Source organism: Penaeus vannamei, chromosome 29, assembly GCF_042767895.1.
Source record: "Penaeus vannamei isolate JL-2024 chromosome 29, ASM4276789v1, whole genome shotgun sequence".
Taxonomy (NCBI): Eukaryota; Metazoa; Arthropoda; class Malacostraca; order Decapoda; family Penaeidae; genus Penaeus; species Penaeus vannamei.
Genome location: NC_091577.1, coordinates 14428300 through 14446598, shown reverse-complemented (window position 1 = coordinate 14446598; position 18299 = coordinate 14428300). Strand labels below are relative to the sequence as shown.

Here is an 18299-nt window from a genome sequence, read left to right as displayed (position 1 = left end):
CCTATTTTTAACTATAAGGAAGACCTTATATACTGTTTTATTCCTCGAGTCATTATTCCCTTTCCCAGATGCTCTCCGTCACAAGTGTCCTGCTGTTCTGTTGGATTTTTGTGCTAGTGTTATTAGATTTACATGCGCATGAACTGGTGGCGTAAATGGTGGACATAAGATAATGAGAGATATAGCATAATCAGGTGATTATGAGTGTAATGGGCAGACCGAGTCCGATGTAAACAGTTTCGTTATTATACACACTAAAGGCGAGAGTGCGAAGATAAACTGATCGACGACCTCCCTCTAAGCCTTTTTCGTCCTTTCCGCCACATAGCTCATCGAGAGTTATAAAAGGAAAATATTTATAATCAACTCGAGCGGTTCATCGGCAGATTTCGCTGCGGGACGGAGAGTGCGCGCTGTGGATGTGAACGAATGATCCCGATATTACTGTTGCTTGGACGTGTTGCGGACTATTAACCTGGAGGAAGAAGTAAATCATAAAAAATTATCTACCGGGGTTCCAGATATTGTAATTACCAAACGGGAAATTTTCAAAATAAGTCCGGAGGCAACACCATTCGCCACGGATAATCTTCCTTCAGTCTCGTTATTTTAGCCGTTATTGTGTTCGTCTTCTCTCACGATTCTGCGCTGCATGGAAGGCAGCAAGAGACGAACGGCATGGCGTTCTGTCGTCTTGCTCATGGCAGTACTTTACATCAGCTTAGATTTGCTGTTCAGGAATTATGACGTTACGCGCCTGGATAGGAACGATGACGTTGCGGGCCCGGGCAGGGGCGATGACGTCATAGCCAACGGTGTTGCCATTACGACTCGCCGGCTTTTGCCACAACAAGGTAAGTGTCAACGATTTATCAATTCGATTGCTTGTGTCAGTTCGATTATTTGAAATTTAACGGTTACATGTACTTGCGTGCGCGTAACAGTGCTTTGCTGGGGTGATTTATGTGCATTGGTAGTCAAAGCGGAGCTACCAGAGGGGGGGGGGCAGTGTGGATCCGGTCCCGACCACACTTGAATGTACATTCAGTCACTGCGATAAAAGTTTTTAAATTTGATTAGAAAATTTCTGCCTTTTAGTACTAAATATTTTGAAATATTTTCTTAATTTTTAGGCAAAGAAATAAAAGACAAATTGTGAGCCCTCCGTGTTAAAAGGGGAATAACTTTTAAAAACTTGTTGCTGATTAAAGTTTTTGATAAATGAAACACTTCCAGAAAAAAGTATCCACTTCCAATTTTTAGAAGGGTGTTTCCGCAAGGAAAAGGGGCGAGGACCCCCAATAACGTGTATTGAAAGTGTATTGCGAAAATTAGGTAGCAGGGAAAAGCGGGGGGGAGGGGGAGGGGGGAGGTATTACTAAATCAATTCAGGAGATACGTTTCCCTTACACCGTTTCGTAAATGCAATGCTGTCTAGACTAACGAAAGTCTCCAAACGAATAGAACGAAGTTTAAAATCATGAAAACAAGGCACAAAGGAAAACAAAGAGGCGACCAAGAATAACGCAGAAGGAAAGATATCAAAGAAATTTCTATTAATACAACTCTTTCCATTCTTTACTTCCTCTCCTCGTTTGTGACTTTATTTTTATATGCCGCTCTGCAACGCTGCATCCTCCCGCCGTTCAGTAATGTTTCAATCCGTCCGCCATATTCCCTGCATGGCCCAGTCAGTGTGTTCGAAACCATGGCGTGGATTTCTGCTGATGCTTGCCGGTTGCTTCCTGACGCTGAATCTGCTCTTCGGAAATGGCCTTGACATCAGTGGCCAATTTAGGGGCCAAGTTCGCAGCCAGTTTCGCCCAATTTCGCCTATTCGCGGGGATAGAGGTTGGTGTTGGATAGAGACAGAGTATGTGTGTGAAGGGATTTGTGCTGGGAACGAGGTAAAAAAGTGAGAGAGGGGGAGAAAAGGTATGGGAAAGAGCAAGAGAATGTGCGAGGAGAGCAGGAGTGCGAGGAAAAAAGAGAAAGAGCAAGAAAATATGCGAGAATGAGAGTGAGAGCACGAGGGAGAAAGAGTGAGGAAAATAGGAAGAAAATAAGTGATAACGAGAGCAAGAGGAAATAAGGGCGAGAAAAAGAGTAAGAGAAAAAGCGAGAAAGCAATCAATAAATGAGCTTCAAAGAGAACGAGGGAAAGAGCGCGAGCGAGAGAAAAAATAAAACAAAGAAAAACCACGAGAAAGAAAGCAAAAAACAAAATCAAAGGCAATCTTCAAAGGGGCACAAAACAGATGTAGCTCGGACTGAATCAGCTTTATTAGAGCTCTCAACTGATTCATCATTACTGAATGTTTACTCTAATGGGCCGGGTTACCTGTAAAAAAAAAAAAAAAAAAAAAAAAAAAAAAAAAAAATATATATATATATATATATATATATATATATATATATATATATATATATATATATCAGCAATGCAATACTTAGGAGTAGGATAAAACGCGCCACATCGGTCTGCACGGGCAATGGTGTTGATAATTTGTCATATACAGTGAAAATGTCTCATTCTGTGAAAAATTGCTTTAGCATTTCTCAATATTGATGCAGAGACTGCTAGTATATCGGAGCCTGCGGGATGTGAACGAGACAGACAGAGAGCGGGAGAGAGAGAATGTACAAGAAAAGTGTTGCGGAGAGAGAGAAAAAAAGTGAGAATGGGATTAGGAGGGAGAAAACCCGAGAAAACGAAATGAAGAGAGAGAGAGAAAGAACGAGAGAAAACGAGAAAAGAGGAGAGAAAGAAAACCAGAGAGAGAGAGAGAGAGAGAGAGAGAACAAGGAAGAAAAAGAGAGCGAGAGAGTAACAGCGACAGAGAAGGGTAGCGAGGGAGCGTGAAAAAATTATCAAATTTTAATAGAACCTACAGACTGCTTATCTACATTTTAAGATCTTGAACACCCCTGTAGAACAGCCATCCAAGATATCGTTCTCTCTGCTATATGTTCATACTTGCATGTATAGGTGCATGTGGACAGGGCATGCACACACATAAACATTTACGTTTATGTGGAGATAGCAAAGGCATATGGATATAAATATATTCGTACAAACATATATTTGCAACGGACGGACACCAAATAGATATGGAATTTATTTACTGTAGAATCATTTTTTTAAGTCATAGATTTATTAGATAATGTTTTGACTCTTCGTTGACTTTAGAAACGTTTTTTTATTGTTTTTCTTTACGGGAATGTGGTAATGATGATAATGAGAATTATCGTAGCATTGGTGTGGATAACGGTGATAATCTTGATAACTTCAAGATATTGATAAGAATAATCAGTTTATTTCGTTTTGCTAAGTCTATCTTCGCTCGGGCCTTTTTGTCTGGAGTGACCCGGCCTATTATTTTACCCGCATTGGAAACCATCCATTTGTTTGCACCTCCATTGTAAGCTGCCTTACATGACTGGAAGTAAGATATGTCAAATGGCTCCACTTTGTGAGTTATCATAATATAATTATCTGGCAAAATCAATAGCCTTTAGGGTCTTGTGGCTGTCGTGACCATCTAGATTATGTGTTTGTCCTGTTGGGTTGGTTTGGCGTGTAACAAAGTGACGCAGCCGTTCCATGACGCAATCGCCGTCCGTCCATCCATTAGAAGCGAATATTCCGATGCATCCAGGGGTCCTCCATTCAAAGGCCTCGGAAAACCTCTTAGAAAAAGTGAACACTGGAGGAGTGAATGTCCCACGACCATTCCCAGCACATAAAACAGTCGTTTTGCCACGTTCGCCGCTAGTCATTTTCCCTACAGATCTTGACTCCTTTGTTGCCACTACACTGAGAGGCTTCTGAACTTTTGACATTCCTGTTTCGTCCATGTTCCATAGTTGCCGTGGACTAATTCCCACTGCTAAAACTTGACGAAAAGCATGAAGGAATGCGGTACGAACGAATGCAACTGCCCTTGCAATATGTGTTGCCTCTGGCTTCCGAACTGATAACTATGGGTGTCGCTTTATGAATCCCGCAAATCGGTTCCAGCCATTTTTGGAGTGTGTTGAAAATCATGTGCAAGGCGCCATGCAACTACTGTAGATAGGCCGATAAGGACCATTTTCCATTGCTTGTATGGGTCACTAGCATTTCTTCGCATGATTCATTTGGCTCCTGCTACAAACGTCCAAGTCTTGTTTTTCCTAGGTTGGCCTCTTTCCCATCCCTGTGGCGCCTTCATGTCTTAGCGGGAACGCCATAATTCCTTGAGGCAGACCTCATGTTGCCATGTACTGAATATTAGTATTCTCCAACCATGAATAAAGGATTGATAAAATGAAGAGCTATATAATCAAGACAACATACAGCAGTCTTCTTTGCTTTTAAATGATTCCAAATCGAAAATTGTCCTCCATTTTCCAGTATGCGAGGCCTTTGTCGATGTCATTAGTTTCCAGAAGTGCAGAGCGATGGCGCTGACAGCCTGATCAGCTGATTACTTGAAAATAATGAAGAAATGCGGCAAAATACCAGAGAGGCGATAAGCCCGTGGGGGAGGGGGGAGGTCCTTACCCCACCTTACGCAACTGACCGCTGTGCCTATTTTTAACTATAAGGAAGACCTTATATACTGTTTTATTCCTCGAGTCATTATTCCCTTTCCCAGATGCTCTCCGTCACAAGCGTCCTGCTGTTCTGTTGGATCTTTGTGCTAGTGTTATTAGATTTACATGCGCATGAACTGGTGGCGTAAATGGTGGACATAAGATAATGAGATATAGCATAATCAGGTGATTATGAGTGTAATGGGCAGACCGAGTCCGATGTAAACAGTTTCGTTATTATACACACTAAAGGCGAGAGTGCGAAGATAAACTGATCGACGACCTCCCTCTAAGCCTTTTTCGTCCTTTCCGCCACATAGCTCATCGAGAGTTATAAAAGGAAAATATTTATAATCAACTCGAGCGGTTCATCGGCAGATTTCGCTGCGGGACGGAGAGTGCGGCTGTGGATGTGAACGAATGATCCCGATATTGCTGTTGCTTGGACGTGTTGCGGACTATTAACCTGGAGGAAGAAGTAAATAATAAAAAAATATCTACCGGGGTTCCAGATATTGTAATTACCAAACGAGGGAAAATTTTTCAAAATAAGTCCGGAGGCAACACCACTCGCCACGGATAATCTTCCTTCTGCCTCGTTATTTTAACCATAATGTGTTCGTCTCCTCTCACGATTCTGCGCTGCATGGAAGGCAGCAAGAGACGATCAGCATGGCGTTCTGCCGTCTTGCTCATGGCAGTACTTTACATCAGCTTAGATTTGCTGTTCAGGAATTATGACGTTACGCGCCTGGATAGGAACGATGACGTTGCGGGCCCGGGCAGGGGCGATGACGTCATACCCGACGGTGTTGCCATTACGACTCGCCGGCTTTTGCCACAACAAGGTAAGTGTCAACGATTTAGCAATTCGATTGCTTGTGTCAGTTCGATTATTTGAAATTTGACGGTTACATGTACTTGCGTGCGCGTAACAGTGCTTTACTGGGGTGATTTATGTGCATTGGTAGTCAAAGCGGAGCTACCAGAGGGGGGGGGGGCAGTGTGGATCCGGTCCCGACCACACTTGAATGTACATTCAGTCACTGCGATAAAAGTTTTTAAATTTGATTAGAAAATTTCTGCCTTTTAGTACCAAATATTTTGAAATATTTTCTTAATTTTTAGGCAAAGAAATAAAAGAAATAGTGAGCCCTCCGTGTTAAAAGGGGAATAACTTTTAAAAACTTGTTGCTGATTAAAGTTTTTGATAAATGAAACACTTCCAGAAAAAAAGTATCCACTTCCAATTTTTAGAAGGGTGTTTCCGCAAGGAAAAGGGGCGAGGACCCCCAATAACGTGTATTGAAAGTGTATTGCGAAAATTAGGTAGCAGGGAAAAGCGGGGGGGAGGGGGAGGGGGGAGGTATTACTAAAACAATTCAGGAGATAAGTTTCCCTTACACCGTTTCGTAAATGCAATGCTGTCTAGACTAACGAAAGTCTCCAAACGAGTAGAACGAAGTTTAAAATCACGAAAACAAGGCACAAAGGAAAACAAAGAGGCGACCAAGAATAACGCAGAAGGAAAGATATCAAAGAAATTTCTATTAATACAACTCTTTCCATTCTTTACTTCCTCTCCTCGTTTGTGACTTTATTTTTATATGCCGCTCTGCAACGCTGCATCCTCCCGCCGTTCAGTAATGTTTCAATCCGTCCGCCATATTCCCTGCATGGCACAGTCAGTGTGTTCGAAACCATGGCGTGGATTTCTGCTGATGCTTGCCGGTTGCTTCCTGACGCTGAATCTGCTCTTCGGAAATGGCCTTGACATCAGTGGCCAAGTAAGGGGCCAAGTTCGCAGCCAGTTTCGCCCAATTTCGCCTGTTCGCGGGGATAGAGGTTGGTGTTGGATAGAGACAGAGTATGTGTGAAGGGATTTGTGCTGGGAACGAGATAGAGTGTGCGGGAACGAGGGAGAAAAGGTAACGGAAAGAGCAAGAGAATGTGCGAGGAAAAAAAGAGAAACAAGAAAACATGCGAGAATGAGAGTGAGAGCACGAAGGAGAAAGAGTGAGGACAATAGGAAGAAAATGAGTGATATCGAGAGCAAGAGGAAATAAGGGCGAGAAAAAGAGTAAGAGAAAAGACGAGAAAGCAATCAATAAATTAGCTTCAAAGATAACGATAGAACTAGGGAGAGAGAGAAAAAATCAGTTCAGTTAGATTTGCGGTCATGCTTCGCCCGAGCCTTTCTCTAGAGTGGCCTGGCCTGTGTCAACTATTTCTAGTTAACATGTGTTTTCTTTGAACTGTATCGGGGTGGCTGAATTGCGAGCAAGCGATCCAACTGCCACGGAGTAAGCATGTGGCAAACCCCTTTTACCAGCCCGGCGTCTGTGGTGGGTGGTCCCTGTCTTAGAAATTGTGGGTGTTCATAATTCTGCATGTAACAGGGTGGCGTTAGTGTTTGCATAACCTGGCAGTCTCGTCATCAACAATTTGCCAAGCGCATGGGTAACTTAGTCTTAATATGTGCAGTATGACTTCGGTATGTCTTTTTGTATTTGGAGGAAGGAGTAGTAGCTCATAGCCTGTAGCATCTGAGTGCCACTTGGCAGCGAGCGAATTTATGGCATTTTCTCTATGTGCTCCCCGGAGGACTGCACACACTGCAGCTTTATTAGAGCTCTCTCAACTGATTCATCATTACTGAATGCTTACTCTAATGGACCGGGTTACCTGTAGGTGCTCCAACCTCTACAACAGAAGCAAGAAAAAAAATGTCAGCAATGCAATACTTGGGAGTAGGATAAAACGCACCACATCGGTCTGCACGGGCAATGGTGTTGATAATTTGTCATATACAGTGAAAATAGTCTCATTCTGTGAAAAATTGCTTTGGCATTTCTCAATATTGATGCAGAGACTGCTAGTATATCGGAGCCTGCGGGATTTGAACTAGACAGACAGAGAGCGGGAGAGAGAATGTACAAGGAGAGTGATGGAGAGAGAGAAAACAAATTGAGAATGGGATTACGAGGGAGAGAACCCGAGAAACCGAGATGAAGAGAGAGAGAAAGATCGAGAGAAGACGAGAAAAGGGGAGAGAAAGAAAACCAGAGAGAGAGAGAGAGAGGAGAACAAGGAATAAAAATAGAGCGAGAGAAACAGCGAAAGAGAAGGGTAGCGAGGAGCGTGAAAAATTATCAAATTTTAACAATCTTCATGTTAAGATATTGAACACCCCTGTAGAACAGCCATCCAAGATATCGTTCTTTCTGCTTTATGTTCATACTTGCATGTATAGGTGCATGTGGACAGGGCATGCACACACATAAACATTTACGTTTATGTGGAGATAGCAAAGGCATATCGATATAGATATATTGGTACAAGCAGATATTTGCAACGGACGGACACCAAGTAGATATGGAATTTACTTATCATAGAATCATTTTTAACTCATAGATTTATTAGGTAATGTTTTGACTCTTAGTTGACTTTAGAAACGATTTTTTTCTTGTTGGGAATGTGGTAATGAAGATAATGAGAATTATCGTAGCATTGGTGTGAATAACGGTGATAATCCTGATAGGAAGATATTGATAAGAATAATGAGACAGATAATTAGCACAACGATAATGAAATGAGTGTTTACCATAATTGCCAGTATCATTTACGTCAATACAAATAGTATCACCGTCATTTTAACCATTGCAATAAGCCTTAACGATGATGATATTGATAAATAAAATCACCAAAGTTTGCTTCTCTTCGCCTGCATAATCATCATCAATAATCGAGAGTGAAAAGTTCATCTTTTCGTTCCAATTATGATCATGAAATATATCATAACGATATTCATATAAAAAATATGTAACTGCTTTGCCCTTTCATAATCACAACCTCAGACCAATCCCAGAATCGACGACCAAACGCTAACTAATCCTTCAAATCCTAATCCTATCGCTCCAATCTCCCCCCCCCCCCAAAAAAAAAAAAAGGTACTTCGAAAATCCAGTCGGAGGACGCTACCCAAGACTGGAAAATCCGCCTCGCAGGACCCCTCGAGGCTGAGGACCCGAGAGTGATAGCGTGGGTCAAGGAGGAGCACCTACATCCTCCTTCAGACCTGCCTTATAACCTCGACCTCGGGAAGAATGTCGACTTCACGAGGCTTCAGTACTGGCAGAGGGTTCACCAGGGAATTCTGGATGTGCTACGGGGCAAGGTGAGTAGGGAAGGGGAGGGAGGGGAGAGGAAGGGGGTAGGGGGTAGAGGGATGGAGGAAAGGGAGAGAGGAGGAGGGAAGATGGGGGAGGTGGAAGGGAGGGAAAGAGAAAGAGGAAAGGGGGGAGAGGGGAGAGGGATGGAGGAAGGGGCAGGGAAGATGAAGGCGGAGGGAGAGGGATGGGAAGATGGGCGGAGGTGGAAGGGAGGGAAAGAGAAAGAGGGAAGGGAGGAGAGGCGAGAGGTAAGGAGAGAAAGAAAGGGAGAGAGAGAGGGAGGGGAAAATGGAGGGAGAGAGAGGGGGAAGAAAAAGGGTGGTAGGGGATGAGACAGGAAGACAAGGGGACATGGAAAGAAAGCGATAGGAAGAAAGAGGGAGAGTTAGAGATAGAGACAGAAAGAGAAAGAAAAATACCAATTAAAGAACCATGAAAAAAATAATTACATGTGCACTCGCTCATTTCCGGATATGTTCCCAACGCCTCTCACTGATTCCCGTCCCTTCCAGCGCGGCGGCTTCTTCCTGGAGGCGGGGGCGCTGGACGGCTACTACCAGTCCAACACGTTCTTCCTGGAGAGGGACCTGGGCTGGACCGGCCTCCTGGTGGAGCCCAACCCCGTGTTCTTCGAGTCGCTCCTCACGCGCCACAGGAGGGCGTGGGCCACGGACCTCTGCCTCGGCACCAAGCCTTACCCAGTGAAGGTGATTCGGAGGTTTGGCAATACTCTCTTTGAAAAAAAAGATAGGTTTGACTCCGTTGATGTACGTTAATGCAACGCTGTGAGGATGGTTCAGTGATTTAGTAATAATATCTTTTTTTAAATACTTCCAGTTCAGATGAGTGTGAATTTATTTTTTGGCTCATTTATAGGAGTTTTACTGAATGCTTTGTGCACATATATGTGTATATATAATATGTATATAAATGTGTGTGTGTGTGGGTATATATTATATACATATAAACAGCATATATAAGAATGGCATGGGATAAATTCGCCTTCCCAGTCACGCATGATCTGTAGGTACAATACATTGCCACATTAACCACCCTCTTAACTTTGACTCATTAACCACCCTCCTACTAAGACTCTCGGTGTCCCTTCTAGACAGAGTTCTGGGTCCACACGGGCGCTGACCCCTGGCAGAGTCTCATCGCAGCGTCCCGAAGTGGTCTTCTGAAGGAACACCTGGAGAACTACGTAAGGACACGATCCCACTTTCGGGTGGTAGTAGTCGGGTTGGTGCGAGTTCCGGGGGGAGAGAGGGAGGGAGGGAGCGAGAGAGAAAATAAGAGAGGAGAGGAGGGAAGTAGTGAACGAGAGAGAATTTTGATTTGATGAACTATATATATATAGAGAGATGTGTGTGTGTGAGAGAGTGAGTGAGTGTGCGTGTATGTGTGTGTGTGTGTGTTAGAGAGAGAGAGAGAGGAAAGGGGGAGGTGAAAGAGGGAGGAGAGAGAGACTGATAACGAGAAAGAAAGAAGTTGAGAGAGAAATCGATGGTGAAAAAATTCCTTCCCCATATCCTACCAAACCTTTCTTTCCCATGTCCTAGCAAAATGGAGGACTCGACAGCGGCTCAGTGGTGGAGGTCAACTGCGTGCCTGCCATCAGCATTCTCTCCGCCCTCAACGTGACCCAGATCGACCTGTTTTCCCTCGACATCGAGAACGCCGAAGTGCCCGTCTTGCAGTGGTTCCCGTTCGACAGGGTGCACGTCGAGGTCAGATCCGTTGACGGCTCCTGTGTTGACTATATATAGAAAATATTTTTTTCAGACACAAAGGATAGGGGGTATAGTGTGTCGTCTGTCCTACATAGAGATAACAGGCGTACCCTGTTATACAGAGATATTACATGTAGATAATAGACGTGCCTTGTTCCTTCTAGATAACAAACGTGCCCTGTTACATATAACTAACAAACGTGATCTTTTCCATGAATAACTGTGTCCTGTTTACATGAAGACAGACTGTGCAAAACTTACATTGTGCTAGATTATCCAAAGGCTCCCAAGGAACTGTTTGCACCTCAACTCCTCCCGCAGGTGCTGGTGGTGGAGCACTGGACGTCAGGAGACCCAGAGGACAGCCAGGCCTTCGTGCGTCTGGTGGAGAGCAAGGGCTTCTCCTTCTACCGGAGGGACAACCACGACTACTTCTTCCTCCACCAGCATCCGAGATGGGTCCTCGCCCGCCCTGGAGACGAGGGCGCTGTCGATAACTTGGCGCCTTATGAACCACTGATAGGACATAAATGATAATTCCTTGTTCTCTCTCTCTCTCTCTCTCTCTCTCTCTCTCTCTCTCTCTCCCTCTCTCTCTCTCTCTCTCTCTCTCTCTCTCTCTCTCTCTCTCTCTCTCGGGTAGGCCAAATGCATACGCCGTGGCAGCTGGATCGCTTGCTTGCAATCCAGCCTCCGCGCTAAGCATACAGCTCAAAGAAAACATGAGTCAACTAGAAAAAGTTAACACAGGCCGAGCCACCCTAGAGAAAAGTCCCGGGCGAAGCTGAACTGAACTGAATCCCTCTCTCTGTCATCCTCTCCTGAGCTTGGAGGGAATCACAATAGATATAAACGGTAAGGCTTATTATGATTATCTCCAAATCATCAATGATCCCATACACCTATTATGACCTTTGAAAAGACTCATTTTCATGTGTATTTGTATTGGTATTCTACTGATGGGTAATCAGTTGTCAGAAGTCGTGGTACTCTGTATTTTTTTGCCATCCGCTAACAAATAGATTAACAATAAATCTGTTCCTGATATTACTAGTTACATAGGCAATAAAGGCTGTAACCAGAGATATTTGAGTAAATTGTATATTGAATGTATAATGTATAATATTGAATTTCAGTGTTTATAGTGATGTATAAAAAGCTGTGCCTTTATTGGGCATATAACTTTGATAATAAGAAAACGCAGTCTTTAGTATATAGATTTTCCTAAAGAAATTACATATGCCAGTCAAGTAAAGCGATGATCGTCTCTGTTTACAACCGACCGGCAGATTGTTGTTGGTTGGCGGTTAAGACGGACGTGCTTTGTGTAGTGTTCAGGATTTTAGCCAGTTATTGGTTCTTTTTGAAGATTTGGAATTTGAGTGTATGCTCAAGGTAATCTTACAATAATAAACTGCATTTTGTATATTCTAGCCACAAGTCAAGGTATTATCATGGCTACTGATAAGTTTTATGATAAACCTAGACTCATCGCCTGATTGTTTTGTTATTGTTCTCATATTTCTTTCTTGTAAATATGTATTGGTGGTGATTTTACTGAATTGATTAACCATTATTAAATTTTCGACTTTCTATGTAAATTTAATTTAACCTTGGCAGTTACCTATTTCCATCATTCTCTGTAACAAGAGTATTGATTAAATTTTGAAGTAACCTGTTTGAAAACCCTTTTAAAGGTCTGAATGTGATTTTGTTACAAATTATGAATGATATTGAGAAATAAGTTCTTAAAGTAAACCCAATATTGAGAATGTGACATTAAAACCTTGGAGTTTTGCTTTGTACTTATTCTTAGTACTATAATATTCAGTTATCACAGAGGTTACTGTCACACTCATTACCTAGGCGACAAATTAGATTGTATATCTCTGTACAATCCACACACTCCCAAGCACTGCGAAAGTTGTCCCGTTGTTAGCCAGTGATCATTGGGCATTATTATTCACCTATTTGCAAAAAGAAGCCCAACCCAGCCACTAACATGGCACATGGAAGCAGATTTAATTAGAACATGTCGGTATGGCAGCTACCAGAAGGTCCGTGCATGCACACACACACACACATACCCTCTCTCTCTCTCAAACATACACACATATATATGTGCGTGTATATATATATATATATATATATATATATATATATATATATATATATATATATATATATATATATAAACAATATCATTCTACATATCTGTCCCTGGCTGAAATAAAGGCTGTGCTTTTCTGTCGAAGTCTTCCTGGGTCTACATTCACTAAAGGAAGCAACTGCTTTGCACCTTCCACACCCAAGACGAACTGACCCAATATGAATGCCTTCCGGGCGACCTAAATCTCCACCTCGAGCAAGCCCTGTGAAGTCATCCCCCTTTGTCACGGATAAATGAATCTCGCACTCCAGTGGGCAGGAGCAAGCACCTGCCTCAAGTGGAGCCATCGCATACAAAGACACATCTCGTCAGACAGAGAGGAGGATGGAGACGACAGACAGACCAAGACACAGGGTCTAGCTCATCACCACTCCGCCCTTGGCACCCAGGGAGTCTCTTGGGGGTCATACATCTACATTTAACAATAAAACAAGACAAGACCCCTCTCATTCACCTGCACTAAGGCCAACCTCTCTTTCGCATCTGTTGGCAAGCAGTGGTCGAACCTCACGATCTCGATTCCCTGACGCTCTATTGCCGATCGACGTTCCTGTCGAAGTCCCTCCCTCGCCGTTCTACTCTGCACTGTAATAAAGTGGCGGATGTTGCTTCCCCGTTTGCACATGAGTTAACTAGAAATAGTTGACACTGGCCGGGCCACTCTAGAGAAAAGGCCTGGGTGAAGCATCTCTTCGCAAATCTAACTGAACTGAATTCCCCGTTTTGATGGTGCTAAGGCACTTGTTTGGATTTTGAGGTGGTGGAGTCGTCGCAGATGTTAAACTTTGATACTGCGAGAGTATAGTACCTAATACAAAGACAGACATGGTTGAGGTGTTACAGATGCGGGCAAGCAGTGTGTCTCGACTGCACATAAACTGTTATGAACAAACTTCGTTTTGAAACAACTCACATCGGAAAACACGGAAGACTGAATTCGCGCAAGTTTTGAAACAAATGGTCACTTAACCGTTTGTGACGAGGAAACAAAGGGAACCTTATACGTTGTTGTATGCGAGAAGAAAATTATGGTGTTTAGAAGAATAAAGCTTCGTGATAAGGAGACGATTGCTGAGTAATCATAAAACATTATGACATTTAAACATCAATATAATGTTTGTACAACCCAAACTTTTGGTAAGAGGTTATGGAGGTAGGACAACTAAGAACTAAAATATCAGAATATAATAATTTTAGTAAACATTTTGAGTACAACAAGAGGTATATATACACAAAGACGACATAATAACAGCATGGGATGTGTATGTGGGCAATGAGGGCATGTTCTAATATCACTTCGTCATTTTCACGATTGTAGACCTGTTGGAATCGGTGGTGTAAAAACAAAATGATATGGGTATTGTGTTATGTGATACGACCATGAAAACAGGACGCTACAAGTACCACCATTACTCCCTCGTCTCAGTGTCAGATGCCCTCCCTGCACTTGCCCATACCTCGCATATGAGTTGCTTTCTTTCTCAACGAACGCTGACCAATTAATCCGACCGGTAACCACCTAATTATCTTTATGTACGACCTGCTCGGTAGTTACTTGTGTTTCAGTTTATCTATTTATTTATTTATTTGTTTTATCTTTTTTTTTTTTGACAATGCTCTCTAAAGGCCTCTCTGAGGTATGAATTTCTACATTCTTTTGACGATTTGTTTTTCAATTATCTGTTGTTGTTTTGTTATTAGAAGAGAACTACCAGTGGTAATCAGAGGCTTCCTGTGTGTGACCATTCTTAGTAGTTACTCAGCTGGAGGACGATAGCCATGCAAGGCAACAGTTGTACAGTATAGAAAACTGTGAATAAGAATGGATTAATCTACCATTTGAGGGTATACCATTCGCAATGTTACATTGAGAGACTCGCGCCGTGTTCTGATGAAGATGAAGATGGAGGACCGAAAAGGTTAGTTAGATATAGGTTATTACCCAGTCATATCTTTTCTGCTCTTGTCACGAACGCCCCTTGAAGTGAGGTATATAAGCGGGAGCTGAACCAGTTGTTTGTTGCTTAATGTAAAAGGAAAAAATCACATGATTATCTTTCACTAAACTTTTATGTGCATAGTGGGTTTTCTTTACTTCTTTCAGCGTGGTAGATTTGCCAAATGTGTTGCATATATATATATGTGTGTGTGTGCGTGTGTGTGTGTGTATCTATACAAATGCATGTGTGCTCGTGCGTGTGTGCACACGCATATATATATATATATATATATATATATATATATATATATATATATATATATATGTATGTATGTATGTATGTATATATATACATATACATATATACGCATATATATGCATATATATATGTGTGTGTGTGTGTGTATGTGTGTGTGTGAGTGTGTGAGTGTGTGTGCCCACACACACACACACACACACACACACACACACACACACACACACACACACACACACACACACAGACATACACACACATACACATACACACACACACACACACACACACAAACACACACACACACACACACACACACACACACATATATATATATATATACATGGATATACATATGCATATACATGTGTATATAGTTATTTATTTATCTATATATACATATGTATATGTATGTTTATATGTATTTATATATATATACACGCATATATATGCATATATATATGTATATATATACATATGTATTCATATATACATGTATATATATACATATATATATATATGATTGATTACACACATATACACATACTTATATATATGTGTGTATATATAAACTGGGATAAAGGAATTTACGTCATTCACTGGTGGAACGCGAGGGCACCAGTTCCTAATAAGATCGGGCTGTCTGCCCCACACTCGACCTCACCCGACGAGGCAAGGATGGAGATCGCACCACGTGGCGAGGGTCACACGATGAACGAGGGCGAAGGTCACGGGACGCAAGGTCCAGCAATAGCAATGGTAACAGTAACAACGATAGTGACAGAAACAATAACGGTCATGGTAACAGAAACAGTAACAGGAATAACAACATTAGTAACATTAATAGAACTAATGATGGTAATGTAACCGCTACAGGTGTCAGGAGTGAGTTGCCATTTTTCCTTTTCTGAGATTGGAGACTATTATAGCCGTGTTGCCATGTCTTGAATTTCCGATATTTTTCTCAGAAATAAAAAAGTAATTTTTATGTGAATAATGCTCAAATATATATCGTGTCTTCCGAATGAACTACACGCTATGGCGAACAAAATACGAAAGTAGTAAAAAGCCAATATGAAAAGACATGTAATGAGAGTGTACTGTACACCCAACAACAAAAGCGGTGACGCCTCGCCAGACCTCGGAGAGTAAAGCTAGACTCGGCCCTTCGCGAGGTGAGTGAGCAAGCGTGAGCCGGGAAAGCGGTTCGCTGGTAAATGCCCAATCTGACCAGGTCTAAAAACTGTCACCCAATAATTTGACACTAAATAATGTTAATAGTGTGTTTCGCAACACCTACATCCTCTATACCCCACCATCATTATAGCAATGCATCGCCGCACACATTCACAGCATCTTATTTCACATTTATTTTCACCATCAGTTTCGGAAACAATATAAGAAATTAAGTTGGCTGACAATGTACTTTAGATTAATTTGTATCTCGAGATACCTTCCATAAGTATATGATTGCGTGGGGCGGAGCTAAGTGGCCTATCACACTCAAGCTTACCCCAACTAAACCGTGCTTCGCAATTCATGAACGCGACTGGAGGTCGCGGTTCGTAGGAGGGACCCAAACGAAATAAAAGGAAAACAAGGGAATCGACGCCTAAACCTTTACACCCCATTACCAAATAAATTTTGTGGTAGCTCAAGAATCGCTATATTAGACAAAACATTATCCGCGCCCACAAATATTACACACAGAGTGTGTGACATACTGTGAGAGAGAGAGAGAGAGAGTGGATGGGGTACTGAAACATAGACAAAGATTATATATAGTCTTTGACATAGTAGAACACCCACTTCTTGCTTTGCCTTGCGAATCTAGATCACCATCATCCTCTTCCCCTCTTTCATAACTCTGCCCAGATTGCTTGAATGTGGACCACCTTTCAGGTCAAGAAGGGTATGCTCTATCCAAGCCAGGTCTAGCGAGGCAGCAGGTCTGCTTTCGTTGTTGGCTGTACATAAAAGGACGAATTGTAGATATATATATAAACACATTATTAACATTATTTAGTGTCAAATTATTGGGTGACAGTTTTTAGACCTGATCAGATTAGGCATTTACCCAAAGCTTGCTCACTCACCTCGCGAAGGGCCGAGTCTAGCTTTACTCTATCCAAGGCTAAGGAGATATTCCCTAAGCCTTGACTCTACCTATTCTTACGCCTTCATATGTCGTTTCCGTGGCTAATGTTTAACACCTTGTCGTTGTTCCCCCTCCAGACTATTTAAGAAACCCATTATTTTCGATATTTGTTCATCTCTCTTTAACATATACATTTCGTTACTTTTGGTAATGAAATAATTGTAAATATTTGGAAAATGTAATGGCGTATGAAGTATTGATATGAGTATTATTCTATTTTCCAAATAACATATCAAAATTTTACCATTATCTAAATAGCTAAGAGTTGGGGAGAGAGAGAGAGTAGCTGCTTAGAATAATGCAGCGCCATATATTAATATACGGTTCTGGGATAATGCAAATGAAAGATATTTCCTTCTGACGAATATGAATATGAATAATCAATTACAACAACGTTTAAGGGTTTTATATACAAAATGTGATAAGGAATTAAAATAAAACGATGTGATAAGATGCCATGATAATTTTCGAAATAATATACGATAACTTATTTCTTATCGCAGGTTTCCATTATACTCATCAAATTATATATATTTCAGTCATTATCGCACTTCACAGCCTAATTTCCGTATTTTCCCTCTTCACATTCGAGCCATCCTAATGATGTCCTGGTAGTTTGAGCGCGGGCCTCCTTTCAGGGCAAGAAGGGCAAGATCTCTCCGAGGTCTGGCGAGGCGTCACCGCTTTTGTTGTTGGGTGTACAGTACACTCTCATGACATGTCTTTTCATATTGGCTTTTTATTACTTTCCTTTGTTATTCGCCATAGCGTGTAGTTCATTCGTAAGATACAATATATATTTGAGCATTATTCATGTAAAAATGTTGTGATAACACTTTTTTATTCCTGAGAAAATATCGGAAATTCAAGACATGGCAACACGGCTATAATAGTCTCCAATCTCAGAAATGGAAAAATGGCAACTCACTCCTGACACCTGTAGCGGTTACATTACCATCATTAGTTCTATTAATGTTACTAATGTTGTTATTCCTGTTACTGTTTCTGTTACCATGACCGTTATTGTTTCTGTCACTATCGTTGTTACTGTTACCATTGCTATTGCTGGACCTTGCGTCCCGTGACCTTCGCCCTCGTTCATCGTGTGACCCTTGCCACGTGGTGCGATCTCCATCCTTGCCTCGTCGGGTGAGGTCGAGTGTGGGGCAGACAGCCCGATCTTATTAGGAACTGGTGCCCTCGCGTTCCACCAGTGAACGACGCAAATTTCTTTATCCCAGTTTATATACACACACATATATATAAGTATGTGTATATGTGTGTAATCAATCA

The 18299-nt window shown here is 41.9% G+C and overlaps 1 protein-coding gene across 2 annotated transcripts; it reads left to right on the top strand.

Annotated features, from left to right (window-relative positions):
* The first annotated feature begins 4767 nt into the window (after positions 1 to 4767).
* On the top strand, positions 4768 to 12076 carry LOC113827778 (uncharacterized). 2 transcript variants are annotated; one of them, XM_070142245.1, is made up of 6 exons: positions 4768 to 5426; positions 8529 to 8755; positions 9263 to 9457; positions 9862 to 9954; positions 10313 to 10480; positions 10805 to 12076. In XM_070142245.1, the coding sequence occupies exons 1-6, from the start codon at positions 5192 to 5194 to the stop codon at positions 11015 to 11017; spliced, it is 1131 nt and encodes a 376-aa protein (XP_069998346.1). In that variant the 5' UTR covers positions 4768 to 5191; the 3' UTR covers positions 11018 to 12076. The 2 variants fall into 2 exon arrangements, with proteins under 2 accessions (XP_069998346.1, XP_069998345.1); XM_070142244.1 differs by lacking the exon at positions 4768 to 5426 and adding an exon at positions 6063 to 6423.
* Positions 12077 to 18299: the final 6223 nt, after the last annotated feature.